The sequence below is a fragment of the Carassius auratus genome, unplaced genomic scaffold (assembly GCF_003368295.1).
Source record: "Carassius auratus strain Wakin unplaced genomic scaffold, ASM336829v1 scaf_tig00021008, whole genome shotgun sequence".
Taxonomy (NCBI): Eukaryota; Metazoa; Chordata; class Actinopteri; order Cypriniformes; family Cyprinidae; genus Carassius; species Carassius auratus.
Genome location: NW_020525078.1, coordinates 405768 through 423228, shown reverse-complemented (window position 1 = coordinate 423228; position 17461 = coordinate 405768). Strand labels below are relative to the sequence as shown.

At 37.4% G+C, this 17461-nt stretch overlaps 2 protein-coding genes and 2 long non-coding RNA genes across 4 annotated transcripts; all 4 read left to right on the top strand.

Annotated features, from left to right (window-relative positions):
* Window positions 1–2530: 2530 nt before the first annotated feature.
* Window positions 2531–3031, top strand: LOC113076675 (uncharacterized). The gene is made up of 3 exons (XR_003281227.1): window positions 2531–2654; window positions 2801–2845; window positions 2958–3031. It is a non-coding gene; the product is annotated as an uncharacterized LOC113076675 (long non-coding RNA).
* Window positions 3032–3350: 319 nt separating this feature from the next.
* On the top strand, window positions 3351–3936 carry LOC113076674 (uncharacterized). The gene is made up of 3 exons (XR_003281226.1): window positions 3351–3452; window positions 3655–3768; window positions 3849–3936. It is a non-coding gene; the product is annotated as an uncharacterized LOC113076674 (long non-coding RNA).
* Window positions 3937–4438: 502 nt separating this feature from the next.
* LOC113076691 (protocadherin Fat 3-like) lies at window positions 4439–8991 on the top strand. Its single transcript, XM_026249373.1, has 5 exons — window positions 4439–4549; window positions 4638–4766; window positions 4849–5004; window positions 5176–5356; window positions 8846–8991. Exons 1-5 carry the CDS (start codon window positions 4439–4441, stop codon window positions 8989–8991), a joined length of 723 nt encoding a protein of 240 aa, XP_026105158.1.
* An 856-nt stretch (window positions 8992–9847) lies between these two features.
* Window positions 9848–16695, top strand: LOC113076689 (protocadherin-like wing polarity protein stan). The gene is made up of 11 exons (XM_026249372.1): window positions 9848–10828; window positions 11212–11337; window positions 11426–11677; window positions 11761–11859; window positions 12542–12714; window positions 12792–12940; window positions 14672–14979; window positions 15286–15396; window positions 15724–15915; window positions 16027–16121; window positions 16444–16695. The coding sequence occupies exons 1-11, from the start codon at window positions 9848–9850 to the stop codon at window positions 16610–16612; spliced, it is 2655 nt and encodes an 884-aa protein (XP_026105157.1). The 3' UTR covers window positions 16613–16695.
* Window positions 16696–17461: the final 766 nt, after the last annotated feature.

Genomic DNA, 17461 nt, shown 5'->3' with positions numbered 1-17461 from the left:
GTGGATTTTAACAGAGAGACGGTAATCTTATATTGGCTGAATAATCTTAAAATAAACTATGTAACAAACAGTGTACTAAAAAAAGAACAGTACCAAGAAGAATTATGATGATAGTGATGGTAGAAGAATTATCACAGAAATGAGGCAAGTTAGGATTGGCCAGCTTTTGTTGTTAATACCAGGAAGTCTGCTATTTACTCACATATAAACCAATTCATGCATTCCTTTTTTCAACAGTTAAATATGGGGAAAAATAAATACATGCATGCATAAAAGCTGAGGAAAACACATTTTTAACATGCAAATTCAGAAGTCGATCAAGGCCATTAAAATGCTTGCACAGTCCTACACCACTTCATGGGTCGACATTTCACTCAGTAATATTATATAGTTATGATTTATATGTTGTTGACTGTTTGATTATCAGGTTAGCTCAATGCTTCTATCACTATTTTCTGCTTCTTCTTCTTTGCTTGTTTTGGGATCTTGAGATTTTGTACTATTTCAAAAGATGTCTAATGGCACACTCTACTGTTTAAGAGTGAAAACATGGATTGAAGGGAAATTCCATCAATGGCAGGAAAGAGTTAAGAAACACCCAAATTATGAGTTTTTTTTTCCACCTGTCTGCCAAAATAAATTAGCTCAATTGAAACAAAATGCTTTTTAGGTTTAATGTTTCAGTAAACATTCAAATCCTTAATTACATAAAATGATCAGCACAAGATATAATAAACTTCCAAACCTTTATACAAAGTGTTTATTGTGTGTGACCTTTGATTTGTTCTGTAATGCAAATAAAATGTTGGTGTAATAAATATATATATATCTGGTTCTGAAAAATAAGGAACTAGTAAGCTGTGATAAGATGACCTTTGATTGTGTTCGTTGTAGCAGCATAGAATAAGGTGGAAAGATTTGGAAAATCTCACTGAGTTACACAGCAGACCAGGATGTGAATTATTCATTTTTGTTATGTATCTTTCCAGCCCCGAATTCCCCAAATGTTCAATGTCAGGCCAAAGTCCTGCATAAATGTCATGAACTATGACAATAAATTAGTGGTTATTATTAAGGAAGGAATAATGTACTGTTTATAATTGCCGTTTATAATTGCTATAATGTACTGTTAAAAAAAAAAATCTAATCCCAGACAGACCTCCTACAGAGGTTGGTTTTACTATAATCAGTTCAATCTTATGACCTCAACAATTTATGAATAAACTAATTTAGAGTTTAAATGATTCCATAATGTGACAAGAAAAAGAGTACAGAGGAAAATGAAAGACATGAAGCACAGCGTATGAAGTCAGTTACCAGAAAACAGCCAAATATATAGTGCACTGGTCATTTGACATTAGAACGTTGCAACTGTCCAATCAGAACGAAGTATTCTGGAAGGCTGTATAATGTTTAACAAGAATAGACCTAAGTGACTAAAACCATTGCAATGGGAAGAAATGATAGAATGAGATTGAATGAGAAGTTAAGGTCGATATCAAAGGTTCAAATCTTAGATATCCTCGAACAAATTCGTAACATCAACTTATTTCCAGAAAATCCCTCCCACATCATTCCTGCATTATTGGCCTTTATGAAGCACCTTTGATACCTGCTTACAGCAGATACCATATCTGTTTATGACATACAATAAAGAACAGCTCAGTGAGAGATGTTACACAAGAAATAGTCGTTTTCTTCACTTCCAGGCTTCATACAAGCTGTGCTGACAGCGGATTACGGAAAAGATGGCCTCATTTTCAATTTCTATATATTCTCTATTTATTTTAGCGTTTCTGCATGTCCATAGCGTATTGAGTGATACTGGTAAGTCAAATTTCTGTCTGTATAATAAAGTAAAATGCTTGTCAAGATTTAACAGGAAGTAATGGGACTTAATATTAGTAAAATATTTATATTTCAAAGTGATAAAATATTTTATTCCATGAGTTTTAAACAAGTAATATTCAATATACGACCAGATACTATGTTGATTCGATTTAGAATGACAACTGAAGCACGTCACCAGCAAAAACACTGAAAATAAAAATGTTGCCAATTTTAAAACTGCCTGTTTAAATAGTTTTTATGTTTTGTGTGATTTAATGTTGTTTGTCATATTGAATGTAGGCTTTCAGCCGTCTGTTAAGTCTGTAAGCCAATCACAGATAAACTGTGCGACTGGAACTAGTGTCAATGTAGGAAGCGTCCAGGAGGGATATGAAGGTGAGACATGCTAACATATTGTTTACAGTATTACATTTGTCTTTTCAATTTTGCAAGAAAACTTTTGTGTTGTTACACTAAAGTTATACTACTTATCTTTAGTACTATATATTTATACTAATCTGAAATGTTTATATTAAAATATTTCAAAATATATTTGATCAAGTGCTGTTGCTTTTGGGCATTGCAAGAGTAATACAAGAATAATCAAAATTATTCTGATTGTGTGTACATATTTAAATGTGTATTTAATCTGGTTTCAAGGTGAAGTAGAGCTTCTCACTAATATCGGACCTGATGATCGTCTGGTGCTGGAGTCATATCTGTTTCCTGTTGGTTTGGAGTTTGTGGAGCTGATTTATTCTGAAGGAGATTCATCTGCTTCTGTACGAACCAGAAAACCACTGGACGCTGATGAACTAAAGGAGGTTTGTTCCAGCTTCACTGATTCATTGAGTTAGTAGAGACTCAGCTAGTCTCGGTCTTAACTAAGCTTTCTTTACCAATTCTGACATAGCTGATAATATTGCATTTTATTTATTTTTTCACTCTTTGTGTGCTTTATTTCTTCTAGTATGGAGAGAAATTATATTATTCAGTCACCTGCTTGAACACAGGGGTATGTTTATTTATTTAAACCATACCATCATAAAATAATTCAAACAAAGCATTAAAGAAATAAAGATCCAGCACAAAAACGTTGACTATGAAGTCTTCATTGTTCATTTCAGCTAAAAAACCTCCGGACGGTAGACATTCTGGACATCAATGACAACCCTCCGATCTTCCAGAGCAAATCATACAGCGAGACAGTGTCCGAGGTGTGTGTAATGTCACGTCTCCATACAGCTGTAGTGTGTTTGGTCACTGAGAGATCTCACATCTCTTAGTAAACCCTGTCTTTTGCTCCAGACGACGACTGTGGGTTCAGATGTGCTCAGGGTGAGGGCTGACGATGCAGATGTGTCTCCAGAAAACAACAGAATTACATATTCTATACTGGTGAGACGTAAACAGCTCTCATGATAAATACAATAAGCTGCACTGTGCAACAGCTATGTAAGCTCAGCTTGTGTCCATATCCTCATTTTAATTGATATCTTCCACTCTATTAACAGCCTCCAGCACCAGATGAGTTTGAAGTGAGAGGTGATGGTAACATCAGGTTGAAACAACGTCTGAACTACAACAACGCTCAACAGTACATCTTCACTGTGGAAGCGAGAGTAAAAACAAAACCAATGACAGCCTCTGCATCCATTTTACTTTGATTACTAAACTTCAAAGTGCTTCTCTAGTAGTCTATTCTTTGAAGAAATAGTCCACACAAAAATAAAAACTCATTTATGTAACACAAAATGTTTAGCAGAATGTCCAAGCTGCTTTTTTCCATATAGAACAGTAACACAACACAATGTGTCTTTGCAGGATAAAGGAGGACTCAGTGACACAACAACAGCTACAATAACGGTTGAAGATTTTGACAATCTAAACCCTTATTTTGATCACAGTCTCTATAAAGCATCTATTGAGGAAAACCAGGTAAACGATGAGGAGAGAAGACCAATTCTTAAAACACCTCTGAGCACACAAAATAAACCCTCTTTTCTGTTCATGTCCAGGCGGGACAATTGTCAGACGTCACTCCTGAGGAAATAAAAGCTCAAGATGGCGACACAGGCGTCAACGAGCCTGTCGTTTACAGCATAACAGCAGGTACTGTTAACTGAAGATTTACAACACACAAGACTCATTTTGAGTCTGATAATATGTAGGGATATCAAAATCAACCAAACAACAGTCAAACACTGTAAAAGGCAGTTGATAAAACAAGTACTTTACACCCCTAATCATATACTTACATTTGAATATTCTGAATTAAGTTTCTGGTAATAAAGTGCACATATCCACATTCTTGTTCCAGTCTTTCCAAATGAATATCAGAGCAACTTTGTAATTGATCGAAACAGTGGCATCATCTCTGTGACAACAGCTTTAGACAGAGAGGAAATTGACCAGATAACGGTTAACATACAGGTATAAGACATTTCTAAACACATTCATTTAAAACGTTGATGTTATGAATCTGAAGAGATTTCAGTATTTTGATTTTTCATGTTTTCTCATCAATGTTTCCTTGTAAAAACAGGCAGCTCAGCAGGATGATGCCAGTAAAACAGCAAACGCTGTGGTGTCTGTCACCATTAAGGACATGGATGACAACCCGCCCAAATTTGACCAGGATCAATACACAGAGTGTATTCTGGAAAATTCACCACAGGACCAGTTTGTGCTTCACACAAGAGTCACTGATCTAGACCTGGTACTGTTCCTGAAAGCCTTGCTGTCTGTTTGTACAAATAAAATAAAAACTGAGATAATTATTTACTAAGTGACCTCTTTCATCCCAGGGAGGATTTGTGGGAACAATCCGGATTATTCCCGAGACCGTCCCTTTTTCAATCAGCCATGATGGAATAATCCGGGTGAAAAGTTCAGTGGACCTAGACAGAGAAACCACAGCAAGCTTCAGTTTTCAAGTAAGAATAAGGCTCATTTTATCATTAAATATAAATATGAATATTGTGCAATGAAAAATTATGAAACACTAATTTTGTAAAGGTTGAAGCACAAGAAAACCCTCCTTCTAGCAGCAAAGCAACAGCAGATGTGACCATTACCTTGCTGGATGAGAATGACAACAGTCCACAGTTTACAACTTCCTCGTATGAGGGCAAAGTTTTCAGCAACCAGACTGTTGGAATGCAGGTCGTCAAGGTGATGAATCATTGTTTTGTCGAGTCATTTAAATGTTTTAAAAGCATAATCAGTATTTTAGTATATTTTCAGAGATTGTGGAACCATAATGTCATTATAAGATGACTACTACTCTATAAACGGTGGAAAGAAGTTGTATACTAACTAAACATACATACATTTTCATGTAAGGTCGAGGCAGCAGACCTGGATGAAGGTCCAAACGGGGAAATCAGCTACTCCATTGAGTTTGGAAATGAGAGAGGTCATTTTGAAATTAATGAGAATAATGGGGATATTACACTAATTAACCAAATTGACCTGGTGGACAATACAATCCTTGAGTTTGCACTCTATGTTACTGCAAAAGATGGTAAGTTTTCAGATCTATACAGTATTGTTCAAAATAATAGCAGTACAATGTGACTAACCAGAATAATCAAGGTTTTTCGTATATTTTTTATTGCTACGTGGCAAACAAGTTACCAGTAGGTTCAGTAGATTGTCAGAAAACAAACAAGACCCAGCATTCATGATATGCACGCTCTTAAGGCTGTGCAATTGGGCAATTAGTTGAAAGGGGTGTGTTCAAAAAAATAGCAGTGTCTACCTTTGACTGTACAAACTCAAAACTATTTTGTACAAACATTTTTTTTTTCTGGGATTTAGCAATCCTGTGAATCACTAAACTAATATTTAGTTGTATGACCACAGTTTTTTAAAACTGCTTGACATCTGTGTGGCATGGAGTCAACCAACTTGTGGCACCTCTCAGCTGTTATTCCACTCCATGATTCTTTAACAACATTCCACAATTCATTCACATTTCTTGGTTTTGCTTCAGAAACAGCATTTTTGATATCACCCCACAAGTTCTCAATTGGATTAACCCCTTACTAGTAACCCCCCTTTTTTGGCATGGAGACAGAAATGATATACCCAAAATAAAAAGGTTTCTGCTCATGATTCTTTCTGACTAGATACATAATCAACATATGTTCACAAAGCTGACACTTTAAAGTTTACTGTTCAGGAATCAGAATCACCCAGACTGTTATGATAATAGAGATATATAAGCTCAAATATAAAAACAAAAATAAAAATATTAAAAACATATGTTTTAAATGTATTTAAAAAATTGTTGATGTAGGAAATGAGTTTGAAAACACAGTGTAGCTAAGGCCACAAGTCTTCCAAAACTTCATAAAAAATGTCATAATCGAATCTGTAAAACTGTGAATTTTATGAAATATTTTCTAAGGCCATGTCATGTGTGTTTTTAGAGAAGGCAAATCAGATTGATTTATGGCCCTTGTCATCTCTGTAAGATCTCACATGTAAACACTGATGTGTGTTTTATATGTGTGTTTGGCTGTGAAAACTGCCCGTTTCATGATTGTATTGTTCTCACCAAACGAGTCTTTCACACCTCCGCCAGGTATGACACATTATCCGCATTATTCTTTTATCATTATTCTTTTGTTTTTATTCCACCTTTATTAGCCTTGATTGTGGTTTTTCAGGCTTTACAAAGCAACAAAGCAGCGATCTCACTTCAGTCTCTCTTTGCATTTAGCCCTTATTTATCAAAAGTCTTACTATAAAAATACAACAAAACATTTTCTTACGACCTTACGTGAATTATTGAGACAAAAATGCATTATGAAGAAGAAAAGCACCTGCTATTAGTAGCATTGTAGCTAACGTTAGCATCTAGCTACAGCAGACAATTTATGAAATTATTAATACACTTTTACTCAAAACTCACTTTAAACGCCGATCGAGTGTTTATAATAACTTCCTTTAGCGATCAGGGGTGGAATTTGGTCGTTTACTGTTGTAAAAATATGTTATTTGTAGCCTTTTTCATCGCTGCACAAGTTAGCATTTCCCATGTACATTTTCGATTTTTTTTAATAAAAACGCCCCAGATCTCAAGAAATTCTCATACCAAGCTTTACTATCGTAATCGCGGGTTTATTATTTGGATATTTCGTGTGTACAGAGGTGTTTCAGTGTTGTTTTGGCCAGATAACTACCAGGAAGTGTGCAGGAAGCATGTGACACGATGTGGCGGTGTCCATATATGACACTGTAAGATTGACACTTGCAAGGCCCTATCAGAGTCTGAGTCACACACCGCACGAGCTGACACCACTGCGCACACACACAGATCGCTGGGAGAGGCTGTTTATCATCAGATCGCGTAAATCCGTGGAAAATGAATAGAAATGACGATTCTGTCTGAAGAAATATGAAGTAAACATCAGTAAATATATCCATATATCTCCGCAGATATGCATCTTTGGTCTAAAAATCCTTATTGACGCTGTTCAGTGAGTCTATGTGAACACAAATAAACCGCTCTTGACGTGACTGAATATGAGTGAGTGATTAATTTCTATTCAAAATGTGGCATAATACGGATTTATTATTTTGCACTTCTGACATAAATCACTAAATATCTGTCACTGCAACAATGTTTTATCAAAATATTGGTCAAATATCGAAACTAGAGTCTTTAAACTTTCCATTGATGCACAGTTTGTCCAGATGAAGTAAGACAGTGATGTTTAATGTGCTGTGAAAGTGAAACAATAATAAACTGGGGCCGTCGGCGATGTTCGCACGTAAAGGGGTTAAGGTCTGGAGATTGGGCTGGCCACTCCATAACATTAATTTTGTTGGTTTGGAACCAAGACTTTGCCCGTTTACTAGTGTGTTTTGGGTCATTGTCTTGTTGAAACAACCATTTCAAGGGCATGTCCTCTTCAGCATAGGGCAACATGACCTCTTCAAGTATTTTAACATATGCAAACTGATCCATGATCCCTGGTATGCGATAAATAGGCCCAACACCATAGTAGGAGAAACATGCCCATATCATGATGCTTGCACCTCCATGCTTCACTGTCTTCACTGTGTACTGTGGCTTGAATTCAGAGTTTGGGGGTCGTCTCACAAACTGCCTGTGGCCCTTGGACCCAAAAAGAACAATTTTACTCTCATCAGTCCACAAAATGTTCCTCCATTTCTCTTTAGGCCAGTTGATGTGTTCTTTGGCAAATTGTAACCTCTTCTGCACATGCCTTTTTTTTAACAGAGGGACTTTGCGGGGGATTCTTGAAAATAGATTAGCTTCACACAGACGTCTTCTAACTGTCACAGTACTTACAGGTAACTCCAGACTGTCTTTGATCATCCTGGAGGTGATCATTGGCTGAGCCTTTGCCATTCTGGTTATTCTTCTATCCAATTTGATGGTTGTCTTCCGATTTTTTCCACGTCTCTCTGGTTTTGCTCTCCATTTTAAGGCATTGGAGATCATTTTAGCTGAACAGCCTATCATTTTTTGCACCTCTTTATAGGTTTTCCCCTCTCTAATCAACTTTTTAATCAAAGTACGCTGTTCTTCTGAACAATGTCTTGAACGACCCATTTTCCTCAGCTTTCAAATGCATGTTCAACAAGTGTTGGCTTCATCCTTAAATAGGGGCCACCTGATTCACACCTGTTTCTTCACAAAATTGATGACCTCAGTGATTGAATGCCACACTGCTATTTTTTTGAACACACCCCTTTCAACTAATTCAACTAATTGCCCAATTGCACAGCCTTAAGAGCGTGCATATCATGAATGCTGGGTCTCATTTGTTTTCTGAGAATCTACTGAACCTACTGGTAACTTGTTTGCCACGTAGCAATAAAAAAATATACGAAAAACCTTGATTATTCTGGTTAGTCACATTGTACTGCTATTATTTTGAACAATACTGTAGGTGTTTTGGCAGACATTTGATGGAGGCCAATATGGCGGTGGAAACTTTAGTTTTGGCTCATAAACTTCTTTTCATAAAATTAGGGGGTGCTATAACCAGATCAACTGCTGCAATTGTGAATATCAAGGCCCCTGGAGAGTCTCATCCTCAGTTCCTCCGGGACACCTACCAAGGACAAGTAGAGGAGGATCAGGAAGACGCAGATATCTTGAAGGTCCTTACAGTATAAACAGTTATCTTATAAGAGCTTCTTTTCCGAGGCACTGTCTCTGTAACTGATATCAGTTTTTGATGATAATAATAGTCGAAGATATTTTAAAAAAAACGAAGATATTTTCACTAGACTTGGTACACTTATGTATGGGCTCAGTCTGAGGACACATGGAATAAATGGTAGAGCTTGGCCACTTGGTGGTGCTATAACAGGAAAAAATATAAAATAATCTGTAAAGCCTCTATTTTCCACTGAGCGGTACGGTACGGTACAAGTACAGTACGTTTCGGGATTGTTGACCCTTATCTGGCTTGCATTTCCACCGCCAACCGTAGCTTTACTTGATGCTGGAAAGTAACGATTGACGTCATTTTCGAGCGAAGAAGAAAGCATGACATTGTCTTGTTTGTATGTGTGTGAAAATATTACATTTTAAAATATATGGATCATGGTCATTGTATATGGTCATTGGTAATATATGGTCATTATATAACGAATGAAGGAGATGCTTCATTCCCCTTGTGTGCAGTTGGCTATTTTGGTACTATTCACAACTTCTGACAAGGAAAACCAAATAATTGCATACCGTACTGCACTGTACTGAACCATACTGCTCAGTGGAAACGAGGCTTTACAATCAATTCATTAGTCCAATCCACTTTAACCTACTGACATAAAAGGAGCATAAAAGTGGTCCATACGGCTTATGCACTATATTCCAAGCCTTCTAAAGTTATTCAATTGCATTGTGTGAGGATCTACTCAAAATCAGAAGACTTGGAATAAAGCATGCATTTCTTTAAATGTTAATCAATTTTGAGTTCTCACATACAGTAATAAAGACAGTGGAAATCTTGTAAATAGTCTAATCATGGAACAATATGGACTCTCTCATTTACAGATTGACTTCCTGTCCCTTGAACCTATAGTTCCTGTCATCTTAAAGGTTGAGAGTGATGCTGAAAAATTCTCTATAAACCAGGATACAGGTGTTCTCTCGACCAAAGGCAAACTAGACTATGAGGTGAAGAGCAGCTACACTGTGCAGGTGTCGATATCGGATGGTACTAATCGAGATGAGACATCAGTCTTGGTTGAGGTGTTGGACATCAATGACAACAGTCCAGTGTTTGAAAGTCACCCTGCTACTGTCCCAGTACCAGAAGATCACAAGGTGGGAGATGAAGTGACGTCCGTAAATGCCACAGATGCAGATTCAGGGTTTAATGGTGAAGTGCGATACACTCTGTTAGGAGGTGGGGGGAGATTTAGTGTTGACCAAGAAACAGGAGTGATAACCCTAGCAGCTCCCCTTGACAGGGAGACCCAAGATGAGTACCGCTTAGTGATCACTGCCCAAGATCAGGGTCGCCCGTCACGTTCAGCTACCACCACTCTGGACATCTCCGTGACTGACATCAATGACAATGCTCCCATATTTTCTGAACAACAGTATAAGATCACAGTGTCCGAGCATATTGAAGTAGGAACAAACATCATAGACCTCATGGCGACAGACAAAGATGACGGTGAAAATGCTATCGTGACTTATCACATTGTCAAACAGGAGCCTTCTTCAACACCACTCGTCTTCACCATTAATGAAGAGTCTGGCTCCATAAGCCTAGCTGGAAAACTGGATTATGGCAAAGTAAAGAGTTACACTCTAGAGGTGGAGGGACGAGATGGAGGAAACCCTGTTCTCACTGGCAGTGTTTCTGTAACAGTGTGGGTTGAGGACGTAAACGATAAAGCTCCTGTGTTCAGTAAGGACCAATATGACGTGTCCATCTATGAAAACCTTGCAGGTGGAACTGCTCTGGTGTCTTTGGTGGTTTCAGATGCAGATGAGGTAAGAAAAGTAGATGCTAGAACGACATTGGTGGTTGTACAAACTTATAGTATTCTGACTTATAGTATTCCCCTAAAGTCTATGTAGCAACTCCCAAGAAACCCCCTGTTGACCTTTTCCTTAAATTATATGTAGTAACTGCCTAGAAACCAGAGCAGTGCCCCTGATCGCCCCTAGCAAAAATTCCCTACCAACTACTCAGAAAAGTTTAGTCATGCAAGTATACAAAGTATATGTAACATTTCAAACTACAATTTAAATTACAAAAGACCTGAGCAACTTTCAAATTCTCCTTGTAAATTTCCAAGTAAAGCTTTGTCAAGCCAACATTCCAAGTTTTTTTTTTTGTCTGACTTAAATTCTCTCGTTTACTTTCTGATCAGGGTGGGTTCTCTAAAGGTATCTTTATCATGGACAGCGATACCTTTGCTATCACTGATCAAGGAGTAATATCACTCAGGAGCGATGCCACCTTGGATAGAGAAACTATAGACAATTACATCATAGAGGTACAAAAATATCCCGAAACTATTTACAACATGTTCAGGATGTACTGTATATTCATTCTAAATGGGATGCTTGCATTGTCTTCTTTAGGTAATAGCTGTAGACCAGCCTGATGATGGTTTAAGCTCCACAGCTCAGGTCAACATCACTGTTCTGGACGTCAACGACAACAACCCACAATTCCTTCCTCTCCCAGAGCACATTGAGATTCAGGAAGGTGTGTACACTCCCTCATCACCTGGAGAGGTGTGCGTGATATCAGCCACAGACTCCGACATTGGAGAAAACGGACGTGTCACCATGACTGTTACCTCTCACAGCAATATCTTCAGCTTAAAAGATGTGAGGACCTAAACCTAGGACAGTGCATTTTCAGATGTTCAGGTTTTATTTATTGTTTTTATTTATATCCTTTTTCCTTTTAGGATGGGACTCTACTAGCCAACGAGGAGCTGGATCGAGAGACTCAAGATGTGTATGATGTGGTCATTGTTGCTGTGGATCATGGGCTACCACAGGGACATGTAATTTCCTTTCCTTTGTACAGTTAGCATGATCTTACAGCATACTTCAGTGCAGTTTTGTTATTGTACTTACTGGTCACAATAACTTTGATCTGATCATCAGATTTTCTAGAAGACAAAGCGTATTTTTTTGTTGTTGTTTTTTACCTGTCCGCCATGATACAAGACAGGCTTGAAGGATAAACTAGTTGCTTAATTTTCCAGAGTTCATGAAAATCAAATCATTGAAACGCTTCCCTTGAGTTTTGTTTGAGGCACTTAGTAGAACGCAACTTTAAAAACACAGCCTAGGGGTAGAAATCTGCCTCTGCCTTCCTAGACTTTAGAACCAGCCTTGTTCCAACAAAAGTTGTTTTCAAGTAATCACCTCGATTAGCTGGTTCAAGTGTGTTTGATTAGGGTTGAAGCAGTCCTCCAGGAACATGATTGGCTACTTATGCTGTAAATTTACATCAAATTTGATACTTTTCTATCTCTAAATGACATGCAAAGCAAACTCCAGGTAGTAGTTTTTTTTATGTTGCACAGATGATCAACCAGTTTAAGATGCTATCGATTAAGACATTGCACTGTGAATTTTTTACTAATTGCTAATTGCAATCTTTAAGTTTGATATTAGACAATGCAAATATGAGCTTTTGGCCTGTACTAAAAATGGGTTGCTTGTGTTTATATTCTGCAGAACATCACCAGAGTGAGGGTCAGTATCACAGACGTCAATGACAACGCTCCAGTCTTCAGCTTGGACACCTACAGCAGAAGCATTCTGATTAAAGACGCCAAGGTTGGAAAGTTGCTGCTGACAGTCTCTGCCACGGATAAAGATGCGGGGTCCAATGCAAATATTAGCTACAGGTACAGCTCAAGACTTTCACACATTACCTACATGACATCATTGTAATACAGATGCATGAAATCGTTGTCTTCTGTAGTTTCTCTGAAGACTCTTCCATGGTTGCACTGGACGCTGAAACAGGAGACATCACTTTGACCTCTGACCTTAGCGAGGTCACAGAAGACACACTGCTAAACCTGACTGCTGTAGCCACAGATCATGGAACACCAGCACAATCTGATGAAGGTTTGGGTCTGGTTTGCATAATTCCTTTAAATATTACATTTGGTCAATAAGCAGACACTTTTATCCAACAAAAGAGCAATGATACGCAAATGCTATAAGGCAAGGCAAGGCACTTTTATTCATAGAGCACATTTCAAACAGCCACTGCTGACCAAAGTGCTGTACAATCAGTTCAGACAATATAAAATATATAAATACGTCAGCAAACACAACGATCAGTCACATTGTAACCCATCATAAAAACCCATCATAAAATTACATTTAACCGAAAGCCAAAGAGAAAAAATAAGTCTTTAGTGAAGATTTAAAACTATCAACAGTGGAAGACAACCTTAGGTGTTGTTAGGAGCAGCAACAGAAAAGGCACGATCACCTTTTAATTTCAGTCTAGGAAGGAAGGCTAATAAGGAAGACTTAGCCACCCCAAGATACAGCGAGTTACAATAATCCAGCCTGGATGAAATAAAGGCATGAATCACTGTCTCCAAATCTTTTACTGTTAAAAATGCTTTTAATTTCGCAATAGATCTCAAATGATAAAAGCTACTCCTCACCACTGAGTTAATTTGTTTGTCAAATTTAAGGCCGTTATCAAAAATCACTCCCAGATTTTTGGTGTAAGCATGAGTATTCTCACTTAAAGGACCCAATTGTTTTTTAATTTGTACATTAGAAGCCGGTGATCCAAAATCTACAACTTTGGTTTTAGTCATTCAGTGTTAGCTGCCAGCCAGCCTCTTGCCTCCTCGAGACAGTTCAACAAAGACGTTATGTCATAATTATCCCCATTTTTTTAAAGGGAGATACACCTGTGTATCATCCGCATAAAAGTGATATGGAATTTTGTTTTGTTTTTTCAAAAAAATCGAGCCTAAAGGGAGCAAATACAGCGAAAACAACAGCGGGCCCAAAATAGACCCCTGAGGTACACCACACATTAATGGTACAGAAGAGTTAGAAAAATTCCCAATCTCCACAGAAAATGTTCTATCAGAAAGATACGATTTAAACCAATTCAATGCAGTACCTTGAATTCCTACGCAAATTACTTAACCGCTCAAGCAAGATAGCATGATCAATGGTATCAAATGCAGCGATGAGGTCCAAAAGGAACAAAATTGCAGTTACCCAAATCCACAACTAGCAAAAGATCATTCAAAGATCAAAAATCTTTCCGCAAAGCTGACTCTGTACTGTAATGTTGTCTGAAACCAAATGAAATTTGTCTAACAAATTATTCTCACTTAAAAATACTGTCAATTGATGGAAAACAGCCTTTTCCATTACTTTTGATTAAAAAAAATGTAATTTTGAAATTGGACGATAGTTATCTAAAATATAAGGCATTTCTAGTTACACAAAATAAAATAATTAGAATTCTAAGTCTCAGTAAGCTTAACACAGTACACATAGGGGTTTCATTTATTTTTAATTATATAAATAATTATATAAATATATATATATTTGAAGAATAGAATTAGGATTGAGAATGCTAAAGTTATAGGGTAAAAAAAAAAAAAAGATGGAAGAGATAGCCAGTTCTTGAAGACGTCTAAGGACTCAGCTGCTCAGATTGAGTTGGGCAGGTCAGGTCATTCCACCAGGAGGGAACAGTTAATGTAATAGTCAAATGAATGCAAATAATATTTGGGAATAAAAATTACATTTGCCCTCAGTATTCAAATCTAATCTGATTACTTGTCAAAACTAAAATCTTTCTTCTCTCTGTAGCTGAAGTCTTGATTAACTTCAAAATTACCTCTCTCACTGATACTGTGGCTTTTGAGAGCTCCTCCTACAACTTCCTAATCAAGGAGAATGAACCTAAGGACACAATAGTCGGGGAAGTCAAGGCATTAACAGGGAGTCCACAGGTTAAAGTCAGCTATAACATCAAGACACACGAAGATGTCTTCTCTGTGGATGAGGAAGGAACCATAAAAGCTCTCAGACAGCTGGACAAGGAGGAAGAGGAGTGGTACATCCTCACAGTAGAGGCCATAGACTCCAGAACTCCTCCAAACACTGCAGAGACAATGGTATTATTCTCACTACAAACTGGAAACAAACTCTACACACGTATGCAAACACCAATCGGGATAGCTAACACCTGCAGAGTAGTGAAGAGTGGAACACTGAGAAAAAACAACTTTTTTTGTAGCTAATTGTGTATATGAACAACTTTCTGCCAAGTTTAAGAATGCAATGACAAGTTTGTGTAACTAGAAATGCTTGTGTTCACATACTTAAGAAGAACATGTTTTGGGCCGAAGTCTTAATGTTCCAACATATGTTAAAGCCAAAGTCTCATATATATTAGCATTTAACTTTCTCTTAATTTTCAGGTCAGCATTCAGGTTGAGAACGTGAATGAGGCTCCTGTGTTTGAGAATGAAAGATATGAGGCGGAAATTTTCACTATCACTCCATACAAATTCCCTATAGTGAAGGTCCAGGTAAGTTAATCTCAGAGGTGACTGGTGCTATTCAAAACAGGGCATAGACATCAGTTGTAAATGCAATGGATGTACTCAGATTTATTTTGCTGTTTGCCAAGGTACACTGGAATATAAAGACTAAAATATCATAGACTTTTATAGCAACCACACAGAACATCTTAGCAACCATATTGCTCATGGTATAGTAACTTCAAGACCCTTGCAAAATGAAAATACATAGAACATAGAACTGTATATAAGTAATAGGCAAGAGAACTTGTTCATTGTAATTAATCAAGTATTGTTTGTGGTTACTAAGTGGCTGACATGTCATGTCCCCCTCAGGCATCAGACCCTGATGTAGGCGAGAGCTCAGAATTGCAGTATTCCCTGGTGAAGTCCACGTCTCTGGTCGAAGTAGAGCCAAACACTGGTCAAATCTATGTACTGGACACATCCAGTGTTGGGGACGGTCTGTTTCCATTAGATGTTAAAGCCACCGATAAACATGGACTGTCCACAACTGCAACAGTACAGGTGAGAAGAAAGAGAGAGAACGAGGGGGAAAAAAGAGAAAGCTTTTGCAAGACTTTTTTAAATGACCAAAGGCATTGTGACAAAACAAGCTCTCATGTCTTCCACCAACAGATCACAGTGAAAAAAAGCAAAAGTGACAACGTTGTGGTCATCTCTCTAAACCAGGCCGTGTTCACAGTGGAGAAAAAGATACCGGAGACTGAAGAGTGAGTTGGAGAATTGTAATTTCTCAGCTTACTTTGCATGGGGACCAAAGGGAAGTTTAATCATTGCAGTTTGTGTTTTGAGAAAAGAAAGTAAGGGGAAGTATGTCCGCTCAAATTATTCACCCATTTTGTCACTATTTAACTCACCCCTATTTAATTCCAAACCTGATGTGGCCGACTTTTCACTTTTTAAGTTCACATTGACCATTGGACTATCAAGCTTCACAAAAGACACCATTATACAGTCCATATGCATATTTTCCAAACTTTTTGAGTTGGTTCGTTTTAATAAACGGAATGTTTGATTGGTGTTTTTTCTCAGTTCCATGAAGAAAGCTTTAGGTTTGACTGTGAAAATCCTCAGTGTGAGAGCTGAGGATGGGATTGAGATGCGCACCATTCTTCGAGAATCTACAGCCAAGACTTACATCAGCTTCATTGCGATGGATACTAGTGGTGCTGTCATTGAAGCAACGGAGGTCAAAGAGTAAGTTAGAAATGCAATATATTCCTGAATTATTTTTTTGCTTTTAAACCCTACTAGGTTTCCATTGTAGCACAAGTCTATGCACTTTACAAGATGCGAGTTTGAGGGATCTGAATTGTGTCGACTCCCACAGGAAACTGCAGAGTAATCACAACGCTTTAAAAGTGGAACTGGAGAAAGTGTTTGGTTCCGATTTGGAATTCAAAGTGGAGGATAGTTCTGGAAACAATTCTGAAGATTCCAGTGGAGTAGTACTTATTGTTCTCGGTGTTCTGGTGGCTGTGTGCATTGTGGGAATTGTCGCTATGACATCTGTCTATCTCGTTAGGTAAATAATTAGTGGTTATTTTCCATGCATATCAAACATCATACTGATTAAACTGTATGTTGACTTCAAACATTTTTCCAAATGACTACACATTTTTTAGGGTTAAACTTTTTTCAAGTTGAGAAACTGCTGTATTTATATATTATTTTTGATGCCCCAGGAATAAGAAAATGAAGAAGGATACAGATTCTAATGAAGAAAGCTTCGATATTGGCAGAACCTTGAAGAAATCAAGCATTGACAATGGTTTCAACTTTTCCAAGTAAGTACTAATTTTGTCAAAGAGCAGATGCACTCATACTTTAAAAAAAATTAGATCTCAAATGCAAAATGTGAATCAGCTTTGTTCTGAGATGTTTGACTAAACGCGTTTTCTTTTGTTGATAGCAAAAAAGAAGAAGACAGAGGTACAGAGGTAAAGCACTCAAATTCATAAGTAGAATTTAGCCAATATTCTGTTAGTAGAGTACAAGTAGTTTGCATTTATAAATATATATTTCAAATTTTGTTTTTCAGATTGATGTC

Coding starts and splice junctions, on each gene's coding strand:
- LOC113076691 (XM_026249373.1), top strand. CDS start 4,439: ATGGATGACAACCCGCCCAAATTTGACCAGGATCAATACACAGAGTGT. Junction 4,767..4,848: donor CAGCAAGCTTCAGTTTTCAA/GTAAGAATAAGG, acceptor AATTTTGTAAAG/GTTGAAGCACAAGAAAACCC. Junction 5,005..5,175: donor TTGGAATGCAGGTCGTCAAG/GTGATGAATCAT, acceptor TTTTCATGTAAG/GTCGAGGCAGCAGACCTGGA.
- LOC113076689 (XM_026249372.1), top strand. CDS start 9,848: ATGGAACAATATGGACTCTCTCATTTACAGATTGACTTCCTGTCCCTT. Junction 11,338..11,425: donor TAGACAATTACATCATAGAG/GTACAAAAATAT, acceptor TGTCTTCTTTAG/GTAATAGCTGTAGACCAGCC. Junction 12,941..14,671: donor ACCAGCACAATCTGATGAAG/GTTTGGGTCTGG, acceptor TTCTCTCTGTAG/CTGAAGTCTTGATTAACTTC.